The 12997-nt window shown below is 37.4% G+C and overlaps 1 protein-coding gene across 1 annotated transcript in view; it reads right to left on the reverse strand.

Annotated features, from left to right (window-relative positions):
* Nucleotides 1-5388: 5388 nt before the first annotated feature.
* The window catches only part of LOC112464943 (casein kinase I-like), a gene marked incomplete at its 5' end in the record, with an annotated part of 15597 nt that continues 7988 nt past the window's right edge, over nucleotides 5389-12997 (reverse strand). The window contains 2 exons of the mRNA XM_025032238.1: nucleotides 5389-6207; nucleotides 11171-11267. Of these exons, the coding sequence (XP_024888006.1) occupies nucleotides 6204-6207; nucleotides 11171-11267 (101 nt within the window). The remainder of the gene's footprint in view (nucleotides 6208-11170; nucleotides 11268-12997) is intronic.

Below are 12997 nucleotides of genomic sequence, written 5' to 3' on the forward strand. Positions count from 1 at the left end.
TCTCTCTCTCTCTCTCTCTCTCTCTCTCTCTCTCTCTCTCTCTCTCGATAATTATTAGCTTTTATTCGCGCGACAGTTTGCCTTTGTGTCCGAAGCCACAGGTCCGATCGCAGAATACGAAAACCAAATTATCTAACACTGAAAGCATCATTAGAGATGCAGTAAATAAAAAGAAAGAAGTAAATCGCAATTTCGTACTTCTTGTTAATAACCCAATAATTTGTGATCAATCGCAAATCTCAGTCAATTGTTGTAAAGCCTGTTCGCGCCGCAGACACATCATAACGAAATTATACGATTGCAATCTTTCTAATTTAATAGTACAATTATAGTTTCCACCATTCCTCGGCTGGACCTCGCCCTGGTGCAAACCACGCGGATTTATAAAAAAAATATGTAAAAATAAAAATAAAGGGGAAAAAGAAAATAACACAGGGAGGAATTATCGCTGCTCCTCTTCACGGGGGCATCGATCACCTCGAGAGGGTTTACCGCTCGCCAAATTCACAAGGACGAAACGACGGATTCGGGTCGTCGTCGCACGTGTATCTTTAGTCAGTCAAAAACGGGAAAACACAAGAACTCTCGCTCGCGCTGGCAGTGTTTCTTTTTCTCTCTTTATCGAAGCGACACCTCTCATACAGAGTATCCCCTTAATCTGATACGAAATGCACGCGTACTTTCGAGTATATCGGTTGATAAATAGATGGAAATCGGAGAATCGCCTCTCTGATGACTGTACAAAATTACAATAGAGTAATAGTATCGCTTTATTGTAATTATGTAATTTGAAATTCACATGTTTATTAGCAACAACACAGACAGCACGCATGTCTCAGACATCTTTAAGACGTCTTATATCCCGATTTTGGACAAGGTGCTGTCTGGGAAAGATATTATTCGAGGTACGACGACAAAATTCACTTTGCTTCATCGTTTCTAAAGTCTTTTGCGACGAGCCGCGTGTAATGAGTGCGTAAATAATTGTATAATGTAAAACGATTTCTGATTAGCGCAAAGAGAAGGGAAATTACGAGCGCGCGTAAAAAGCGATGATTTATAGTTTCGAGTCTGTTGAACAATAAACGATGAAGTATGCAGAGATTTTCCCCTCGGTACAGGGAGATGAGTTTGATAACTAATGTAACGATGTTGACGCAGGGGAAAACTTCTCCCGGGAAATAAATGAGACTTGTTCAAGATAGAAAGACGACTCGAGGTAAGAACCGTGGTTAACAAGTCTCGGACTCGATTAACGATATAATTATTATGTAAAGTTGAGAGCGCGTGCTCTCCTTCGTGAAGATATAAGTCTTCGCGAATAATAAATACTACTAAACTCAGTCAGCGCGTTCTTGCAAAATCTCTAAAAAAAATAAAAAAAAATGTAATACGTTTCGACGCGACACATGGAGATTCATTCGTCAGACGACTGCGTCAGGGAATTGATCGATAAAAGGCTTTCAGCGCATCAAGATTACTTTTATTATGGATCTTTTGTCTTCGATTTTTAATACAGTTAAAACTAATGCAAATTCAAATTGAAACGTCTCACGAAAGTGTCTTCTCGTAAAACCTCCGCGTCTAGAACCTTCGTTATTACCTAGGTTCAAGCTTAAACAAAAAAGGAGCAAAGGAGAGTAACGCGGTTGTCAGGGCGAAAGTTGTGGGGAGGTGTACGTTGTTCTGTAATTATATATAATATACATTAATTGTAAAATCGGCCTTGTAATTTACGTATATATCTAATTAAAGAGCAACGTATCCTTACAACTCCCGCCACTAACAACCGCGTTACTCTTCCTACCCCTTATTTTGCTTAAATTTTATATTCTATTATTGAAAGTCTAAGAAAATTTTACTATAACGTTATTACGTCGGCTCCTAATCGCTTCGTCTTTCCTGGCTTCGAGGTGACACTATCGAAAAGATTTGTCACAAAACGCGAACGTGAGATTTTTTCCAACTGGCAATTCTTTCAAATCATTAAATATCTTGCCGTTCGACTCTCCCCTCCCTATGCGACAGGAAACGAAGAGATTCGGATGCAGTACAATGATCGAAATATGTGGTTATTGCGAATACGCCGCCCCGGTGTACGTCGCTTCGTCCTCATCCCTCGCTCGTCGGGAGGAGTCGCGCTTCGTTTCGAGTAGATCGCTGCGATTCAGGATTCGACTATACGATATACAACATAACAATTAGCAATAGCAGCAGCGGTAGTTGTAACGGTAATAGTCGTAGTAGTAATAGTAATAGTAATAATATGATAGTAGTAATAGTAGTAGTACCCTATGAAAAAAAAGAGAAAAAGGATACATAGAAAAACATGGTGTTGGTACAATATATCTATACACTAACTTCTTATCACGTTTTCTCGTTTTCTCCACTTTTCTCCATACGCAACGCGCCTCGCGTGATATATCGTACATAACGTTAGGAAGAGAACCGAGGCAAGAGGAGGGCGGTGGGCAGGAGAGGACGAGAATGGAGGGACTCCGCTGAATTATTAACACGGAATTATTAACGCTTCGAGCCCCTTCGTCGACCCGTATTCGTACCCTATCCGTCCGTACGCGTAACTGTTTGACAGCCGACGCGAGGCGAGATCGCAGACGAACGTGGAATTGGGATCGCCACTGTATCGCCCCAGACAACACGCATGTCTTAAATCGGGAGATAAGACGTCTTTAAGACATCATTAAACGTCTTCAAGACGTCATATCTCTCAATTTGAGACATTATGTTCACTAGAGGATGCATTAACGGGAGCGGGGGGGGGAGGGATACGAATGCGGGAGCTCAGAGTAAACGCGCCTTTTCGCATGATATTTCTCTCTTCTTCATTCGAGCACACTTGCACGCACGTACCTCACTCGCTTTCCTTCCTCGTCCCCATCATCCTTCCTCTCCGCGTATTCGTACCACAAAATTTCGCATACGATCGACGATACAAGCACACAAACACATGCATACACCTGTTACAAACATGGAACATACACACGTTAGCAGAATGAAACCTCGGTAATGTTCAACGATGTTCGTTTTTTTTGCGATTCGCCGGAAGAAGGAAAAAACGATGAGGTCGGTGAACAGAACCGAACGCGCGGTTAAATCGTTCGTCCTTAACGTTCTCGGTTAATATTGTTACCGTACAAAAGGGAAGGGCATGAGGGTTTGTCGCGGAGCGAGGAGAGGCCACGGGCTTGTTTCGCGTACCTCTCATCTCCTTGGAACGCATGATTACGGTAACAGTAACGCTGAATCGCGGCGATGTATATACGTATGTATATTATAATCAGTCACGCGCGCGCGCGTGATATTTTACTTGTACAGTACGCCCGATCGATGCCAATGAGATAGAAACGTTCCTCGGATACTCGCAATCGTGTTTCTTCGTCTTATCATCTAAACACAACCGAACGAATTGTCCCTAAAAACTAGACATTTTCCCCGCCTCCTCCTTGCGCGCCCATTGTACTACGTTCTGTATGATCGTTTAACTAGAGCTTTAACGAAATAATCACGATCTTGGTGTCCCACAGCTGTGCCGTAAATCGATGTGAGGTCGCTTCAGCGAGACCAAACAAGAGCGTCTCTCCGGTAAGAATTCTTTCTCGGAAAATAACGAACTAGATTTTCACTTTGATGTTTGGCGACTATTTTTATCAACGGCTCGACTGGAGCGACAACACCCCGAGTAGAACACGAGCTACCTGCTACCATTGTGTCTCGGCGATGTTAGATACGCGAAATTTTTATAGCGACCGTACTCGTTGGCTTATCCCTGCAATCGCGCTTGATCCTCTTGACACTAACATGGAGCTACATCTCGTTTGTATCTTTTAAAAACGTTGTTTCTTTTTTTATTTTGTGCAAAAATTCGTGATATAGCTTTACACACATCAGTTTTTCGATTATCGATGCATCCGGCTTATGTACATGTTTTGCGACTTATACAAAAAAATATTCTACATTTATACAAATCCGTATTCGGCCTCCGATAGAGCAGGACACGATAATAATAGCGCGGAATCACATTAGCTCTCGTGGCTGCCTCGTGAAAATCGAACAATAATCTGGCCAAGTCAATATCATTAACAGACAATTTACATAAGTCACCGAGATCGACTTATGCAACATTAAACAAATTTAAAAGCTTTAAGAAGTCACAAGAGACGCACGTAAATTTACAATTGTGTGTGTATATATATATATATATATATATATATATACACACACACACACACACACACACACACGCGCACGCACACGCACACGCACACGCACACGCACACGCACACACACACACACACACACACACTATTGAGAAAAATTTATATATATGTGTGTATATGTATATGACATATACGGAATACTACAATTCTTGATATATCGTCGCAGTCTTCCGTTACGACGCGTCTTTGCATTTCGTTACTATCTGACAAAAGCCGCTGCCGCCTTTCGCGAAACGATTTACAAATTATAACTCACGCTATCAAACTTCGACGAATATTTGCTTGCTTTACTCGTACCCCGAAGTGCCTTGTTGTTTATACCCGCGAATGGCATTAACGCGGTTCGAATTCGGAGGAAGCAAAGCTGGCCGGCTTGACCACGCATCAAACGCGTTAAAAACTCTAAGTGTTGCCCGAAGTATGCTTACGTTGTTACGTGTATTGCAAACAACTGCGAGAATCCATCATCGAAACCGCGTACTGTACATTTGCGATTCGCCACGGAAGAAAAATAAGGGAAAAAAATAATAGAAACAATCGGGTTTCGTCATCCCACGCGCAGAGAAGAATTCCACACGAGGGGTTTGGCGATCTTTAAGCGTCGTTACTCTCCTTGACATCGCTGTTGACGGGTGTTCTCTCCAGACAGAATTGTCCTCTCCCTGATTGCGACAGACAAGTTGTAGCGACCGCCGAGTCTCCTGAGAATCCTGCGCACCGCAATGCGAGGAGGGTTGTTGCTTCTGTTGCCGGCCACGTCTCGTTATTCATAATTTCGCCGGAACGTCGACATTTCCGTTCTTTACACGTACCGCGGGGACCAACCAGTTGCTCTCTCCTTATCCTTTCGTCTCGTCTTTGTTTCATCCACTTGGCATAGAACGGTTCGCGGTCGTTTCCATCGCTACTTTCGCGGATGTCGCAATGGGACACCATCGACCGGTCACCACCCGCCGGTCTTGTCACTGATCTTCGCGACGCGACGCCGTGACACGTCGGAAAAGTCGGTCACCGTTTGCCAGATGGTCGCGCGATACCATACGCGAGTTCACTTCCGGCTAACGGGTGGGAAAGCGCCGTGCGCACGGCGGTAATCGCCAGTCGCCGCTCCTGACGAACGACATTGCTGGTTGTTATGATGATGACGAGTCCGCTATTGCTGGTGCTGATTCACTTGCTGTGTTGCACGCTTGCCCGCCTGACCATCAGGGTGGGTGGGGCGATTGCCGTCGCATTGGCGCTTCCAAAACAAAAGACACACAAAACAGCGACATTAGCGCGCCACCGTCTTCACCACATAAATGAGCTAAAGGTTCTCTCTTTTTCTCTCTTTTTCTTTTTTCTTTTCCGGCGCTCCTTCTCTCGTTCGTTACATCTAGCCTCCTCAGTTTCGCTCTTACCCGGCTTCCTTTGTCTACGATTTCATTATTCCTAATGTGAGATCGGATAATCGACTGGCGACTTAGCATGAGACAATGATGTTACAGGCAAATTGAATTAAATTAATTATTCTTCATGATAAAATGCAATGTAGTTTTAGAGAGGATAGTGAGGAAATGTTAATAGCAAGTCTCTAAAGAAACAAATTTGAAATATTCGTTGTTTCCTCCTCTCAACATGTTCCTCACCTCCGACGAAGACATGTCTTATCGTAAATCTGTTTCATCAATATTCGCGGTCGACAGCTCAAACGGAAATGTAATGCAAGAATCTTTCGTGTTTCTCGCGTTTCCCGCTAAATTACAACAATATCGCTAGGTTCTCTCGACGAGATTCTTAACGACATGAATGGGTTGACGGATACCGACAAGCTCGTGAGAAAGAATGAACTCGGAGAGAAGGCTCGCACGATGAAAGTTTCCCCCATGATCAGAGTTTTTCATGATCGGCGTCCTCTACCGTGGCACAGGAGAGAATTTCGTTCCCTCTTTGTCTACTTTTGTCATTTAGAATTAGTGCTTTCGGTTACCTGAAAAAAGTCAACGAAAGAACATAAAGCGGAATTTTGGTAAATTTCGATACCGAATAGTTTTTGCGTGCCTATGCTTTAGTTAGATTGCAAAACGGATTGCAATATGTATCGATGCTTAAGAAAAATTGAGAGCATTAAAACGTGCATGTTTACATGCACAGTTATTCGAAAGAATGCCCTCACACAGCACACACTAAATTAACGTTAGTTAAAACATTGCATCATTGTTTTAAAAAGATATTCCTTAAAGTGCATACGTTTTTACGGTATCTTCTAAGTGCATACGTAGGTCTGTCGCGTTCAACGTTATTTTTCTCTACCTTAAAGTATTTTAAAAACTCTAAAAAAAATTCATGAAATATCTGTCTACATTGTAGTTGACGATTTTATAGTCATTTTGATAAACATCGTTTATTTAATATTTTCTGACAGGCTTGTAAGTTTTAGAGCAGATATCACTTTGGCTCGGACGTCGTAGACCCACGTATGCAGCTTAAGGAATATCATTGATCTCAGCCAACGTGAGAAATATATATCTGACTCTTAAAATGTAACCTTTGCGATAGATGTCAAATTTGCATTTTACTCGTTTACCTAAAACATAAAAAATTATAAGCATTCGATATTTATTATCCGTTCATTCGTACAAGTAGATAATTAAAAAAAAAGTACGAGTTTGATTATATTCTGATATTTTTAAGCGAAACGTATTAATGAAAATATTGAGAATACAAAATATACACATACGATAATATTGTGTACCGCCGGTTCTATAAATCAAGCCTACATTTCAAGACATTGGAAAAGTGGATTAACCAGTTACCAAGCGGAGTTGTGCAATAACCAACTGGCTCGTCTGACTATTCTCCGAGTCGTTACGCTCTTATTGCTACAGCTTAGCCTTACATATCTTGAAAGGCAAATGTGAAAGTCTTCTCTATATGGAAAGACATACTGCGCGTCCTAGAAAATATACTCCGCTTCTAATTTCTTTATAAATTTTACTAAAAACTGTTTAACTCGCATCTTAAGTTTCATATTTAATATTTTTTTATGTATAAGCTATCCATTATCTTATTATTAGTTTTGTACCGATATAATAGGATATAATAGGATAAATAAAATTTTCAATAAAAACTTTGTTTAGTAAAAATTTTTAAAATTTACTAAATAGAGTGAGTTAAAATTTAAGAAAATTTTGAAAAATTTCTTAAGAATTTTACATATTGAAAAATAATAAATTATCTTCAAAAATTATCTTCTTTTTTGTGCGATATCTGTGCTTGGGCATCCTAACAACATCAAGTACAATCGGACTTGAGTCTAACGATCAAAAGAATTATTTGTTTGTCAAAATCACATGCGATAATCTCAAAATTATGTAGCCAATTCGGCTAACACAAAGCCACCACAGGCAATTAAAGATATATTCTCCAATATAGAAATTATATCTTGCGTTGCGTATTTTTTATATTAGTTTGTTAAACATATTCTAATATAATTGATTAAAAATAACAATATAATAATTATATTGTGAGAGTGCAATTGATAGCAAGCAATAAGTAACTTTCGGATTTTCATTTGAAGAGAATGCTTGTATGTAACTCATCGATAGCTAAATGTGGATGTATTCGTGATGTTCTTCTCAATATTCATTCATGTGTTATCGGTGACATGTATATAGGGTGTCTTCATCACTACATCATTGACATATTCTGATAATTTTGAAAATAATTCTTTGCTGCAAAAATATAACGAAACCATACTCTTTGAAGGTTGTCGCTTTTTAACTTTAAATACCTTTATGACTAATATCTACGTTACATGAAAAGTAATGTCTGTCATCTATTTGCATTTCTGGAATTCCGCGAAAAAATAATTCATTTTTCAGTCGCTTGTAACTCGAAGAATCATTATATAGGACCACAAAAAATTAAGTTTTTTCTACCGGAAAGAAAAACCACTATTTTTTATATATTTTGATGTGCTAAAACCGAATATGACCTTTAAAATAATGTAGCACGTAAAGTTTTTGTTATAACAGGCAAAAGAGGCTCAAAATTAAGCATTTTTAATATTCTACATAAGACTGTAATTAAATTTTCTTAGCTTAAAAACAATAATCATGTATATGCTAGGTTATTTTAAAGATCATATTCGGTTTCAGTACATAAAAAATAGTAGTTCTTTTTTCCGATAAAAAAAACTTTATTTTTTTTTCGTGATTCTGTGATCGTTCGTTCTAAGAAACGTGCCATTAATTAAAGAATAACGTGATAAGACATCTTGTATACAAAGTATGCACATTGAGAATTCTTTCCAAATGTCAAAACGTCTCTCTCTTCTCCAATCTCCATTTAATCTCATTAAACATAATTAATTAAAGTACCATGCCACGGTATTGCGACACCACCTTCCTACCAAAATTAAGCTTCCATTCAACTAACGCGTACCGATACATAAAACATGATCTAGCGTTTACACAAGCATAACACAAATTGCAATTTTAAAATCGGCTTCATCACGCATCGATGAATCGTAAAATTTGGTAAGAGTTATAAAAATATAGTAATGAAATTGAAAAATGGAGCTTACACCATTATTAATATATTGCAAATTTTCATACTTATTGTTAGTATCATAGCCATTATATATCGAGCCATGGAACTCGATATACAAATATAAATAGAATTAAAAACAGGCTTAAAATGCAACTTTCCCCCAAATGTACAGTGTTCATGCAACCGAAAACGAGAGTGTAACAAGCTCTGAACTTTTACCGATGCAAGAAATTCTATGTGACCCTAAAATAAGTTGTCAAAAATTTACAACGTATTGTTAACTAATCTGTCGATATCTCTTTCTCTTTCATAGCTCTTTAATCATCCAATTGATATCCAAACGTTTTAAAGAATAAATTACAAAGTAAAAATCTATAAAGCTCATTTAAAAAAAAGATATGGAGAATTACCGAAAGAGTGACCCCAAAAATCGCCTATTTTTGGTCCCGCGATATTGGAACTGAATTGTGTGTCAAATGATACCTTATGACAAGACATCAATCACAAAAAATTTTTAAGTTGAGGTAAGAATTGATTCCAGAGATATGGGAGGTCAAAGTAGTCAAAATTCATTAACTCGTCAGCCCGTACGCTTTAAAGCACGAATTTTTCTTTCAGTCCGATAATTTAAAACTTTGTACCCGGGGGTTTTGCTAGCTGCTGACAATGAATTTGAAGTCAGATTTTTAAAATTCATAATGGCCGATTTAATATGGCGGACTATGTATTTAAAAAATTTCTTTTTCTTGTTAAGTAAATCGATCCATAAGTATGTGTGAAAAATCTGACTTCAAATTCATTGTCAGCAGCTAGCAAAACCCCCGGGTACGAAGTTTTAAATTATCAAACTGAAAGAAAAATTCGTGCTTTAAAGCGTACGGGCTGACGAGTTAATGAATTTTGACTACTTTGACCTCCCATATCTCTGGAATCAATTCTTACCTCAACTTAAAAATTTTTTGTGATTGATGTCTTGTCATAAGGTATCATTTGACACACAATTCAGTTCCAATATCGCGGGACCAAAAATAGGCGATTTTTGGGGTCACTCTTTTATATATGTTTTTACTGTTAAATCTTGTAATTCTAAGATTACCGATGTTTCTCGACATTCTCGGTAAGAAAAACTCCAACTTGATCGAAGAAAGTTTCAAAATTCAGCGACTTACTTTAGCATTATTCCAAATAAATATATAATTAGGACAAAGAAAGACCTGTGTGAAGTTAGCACCCCATTTTTTAAATTTTTAAATTCAAAAAGTTGTTCCAAGTTGTTCTAGACTTGTTCTAAATTGTTCCAGAAAATCAAATTTTTAAAATAAAAATGTTCGCAAAAAATTAATAAAAACGATTTTCTGACCTGGCACCCCATTTTTCGAAAATCGAACTTTTCAATGTTGTTTCAGGTTGTTCCAGTTGTTCTAAACATTGTTCCATCCAAAGTATTAGTTCGATTGGTCAAAAACTTTAAGAGATATTAAAAAAAGAAAAATTTTGGAAATAACAGTTTTTGGCCATTTATTCGTAAACAAAATGACTTACAAAACTGTCGATTTAAAACATATTTATAACCGCGTAGAACTCAGAACAAAATTTTTAAGACCAGAACAAGAGCCTAAAGGGCACTTTACTATTTATCGAAAAAATTCGTTTTTCGAATTTCTTGGTTAAATATTTTTTCGTGAGTTGTCCCAGTGGAGAACACGATAGTTTTAACGCGGGAAGCCTAGAACAAGATTTTTAACCAAGAAATTCGAATTTTTCCGATGAAGAGTAAAGTACCCTTTAGGTTCTTGTTCTGATCTTAAAAATTTTTGTTCTGAGTTGTTCTACGCGGTTATAAATATGTTTTAAATCGACAGTTTTGTAAGTCATTTTGTTTACGAATAAATGGCCAAAAACTGTTATTTCCAAAATTTTTCTTTTTTTAATATCTCTTAAAGTTTTTGACCAATCGAACTAATACTTTGGAACAATGTTTAGAACAACTGGAACAACCTGAAACAACATTGAAAAGTTCGATTTTCGAAAAATGGGGTGCCAGGTCAGAAAATCGTTTTTATTAATTTTCCGTAAACATTTTTATTTTAAAATTTTGATTTTTTGGAACAATTTAGAACAAGTCTAAAACAACCCGGAACAATTTTTAGAATTTCAAAATTTAAAAAATGGGCTGCTAACTTCACACAGGTCAAGGAAAGTCTTGCGTGTTCTAACGTCGAAAAACTTTCCTATTATCTACATAACTAGTATAACTAAAATAGTTCAACGTTTGTGAAAATAGCTAATTATCTGTGCAAGCTTACGTATTCTTTGTAAATGGTTCCGCGGATTTCAGTAGAGCAAGTTATACCAGTCGTTTAGCGGCTTTAGTCGTTCTATATCGTGTAGCAACTCACTTGGACTTGGGCTGCATTTCTCCTGCAGCGGCTAGTAGTGTATCCCTACGGTGCAACCGCATGCTGACCCTTCGCTCTTGTCCACCCGCACCCGATGCTGAAAGAGAGCATCAGAAAAAAACATAATGCATGAAAAACCGCAAAAGAAATTTAGCCAACATTCCTGTGTTTAACAACATTACGTATGTTTCTTTCGTATCGTCAACTCGCTGTCACCCTCTGTCCATTTCGCAGAACTCGCTTTTATGATCTTCGTATATATACGCAAAAGTTTCCTACCGTCCTCTCGACACACACGGCAGTTTTCAAAGGTTTGTACACAAATCCAAAAGCAGTCATAAGGGAATAGCGACATTTGTTCAAAACAGTATCTCAAAAAAATTCCAAAACCTCGGCTCTTTTCTAAACTCGCCGACAATATTTCAGTCAGTACATTCAATCGTGCAAGTAACTGATCGCCGAAGAGAAAAAAAAACCAGGAGGTAGGAAAAAGAAAACAGTTGTAGGCAGAGAAGAGCACTCGTTACATTGCAAAGCACACGTTTTTCACAGTATTGTATTGTATGTTATACCCACCATGCGTCAACCTGCAATCTAAAACTATTTTCGAAAGATGACATAACGTATATCCAAGAACTGTAATGACCTAAACGAGTGTGCCCTTTTATGCCCAAAATAAGGTCTGTTCGTTTTCGCTGCACTTCTAAACTAATGCAATAAGTTAGAATGAAAGAAAATATATTTGTTTCATTCTAACTTATTGCACTAGCTCAGAAGTGCAGCGAAAGCGAACAAGCTTATAGTGTCGCAGCATTACAAAATTATAGTCGTTTGGCTGCCGTATCTAATCTTCATTATCGAGGTATTTAGATATGCGATATTTCTGTTTGTATTTACATACACAGAATTTTAAATACATTTAACGCAAGTAATGATAATAATATAAACTTAGATTTCAGAAATTAAGATACTATTCTATATAAATTCACGCAGGCTGATATAATCCAATATACTTAAGAAATTATAAGTTATGGTTTTAAGTGACTTTGAAGCATATGTTTGATTACAATGTTTTACTTTGTATTTGTTACTTGAGTACGTTACCTTCAATTTTACTGAATTTTATCGTCAATTTTTAACTACTGTCGCAATCTTTCGAAACAATAATAGTGATAAACAAAGAAAGGTAAGCCTAAAAAATCGAGTGTTGCTTTTATCGTACGTATAATCGTCAGATTGATGCGTCATATTCATGTTTCGAAAATGTCATACGATTAAAAATGACTCGACATCAATCGGGCGACACGGAAAACAATGGATAATCTTTCACTCTTGGCAATTAAAATGGAAAAATTAATCATTACAATAAAAAAAAGAAAAGTAACCAAACAAATGTGAACATCAATGTTTAGAAAAATAAATCAAAATGAGGAAATGACACGTTTTCGTGAAGGTAGATGATGCAACAAATTCAAAAATTAGTAGAATAAAAGTAGAATTTTCTCTTATCTCTTCTTTTTCGCCGTCGTGTCTCGAGAATCGTTGAAATCTCCGAATTATTCGCGCTTGGGTTTTTCCATTCAAGCCAAGTGAAAAATAATTTTGACAAGGATAATTGACAATGTCGTGTGGTGAGATAAATAAAAAGAGACCAATTCTTGAATGGAAAAACATTTATTTGCTACTTTTTCTTCATCATCATTATTATTATCATATTATCATATCATCATCGTCATCATCATCATCACCATCACCGTCATCATCATTAACATTATCATCATCATCGTCATCGTCATCGTCATCGTCATCGTCATCGTCATCGTCATC

Source organism: Temnothorax curvispinosus, unplaced genomic scaffold (genome assembly GCF_003070985.1).
Source record: "Temnothorax curvispinosus isolate PA1 unplaced genomic scaffold, ASM307098v1 QBEX01014772.1, whole genome shotgun sequence".
NCBI lineage: Eukaryota > Metazoa > Arthropoda > Insecta > Hymenoptera > Formicidae > Temnothorax > Temnothorax curvispinosus.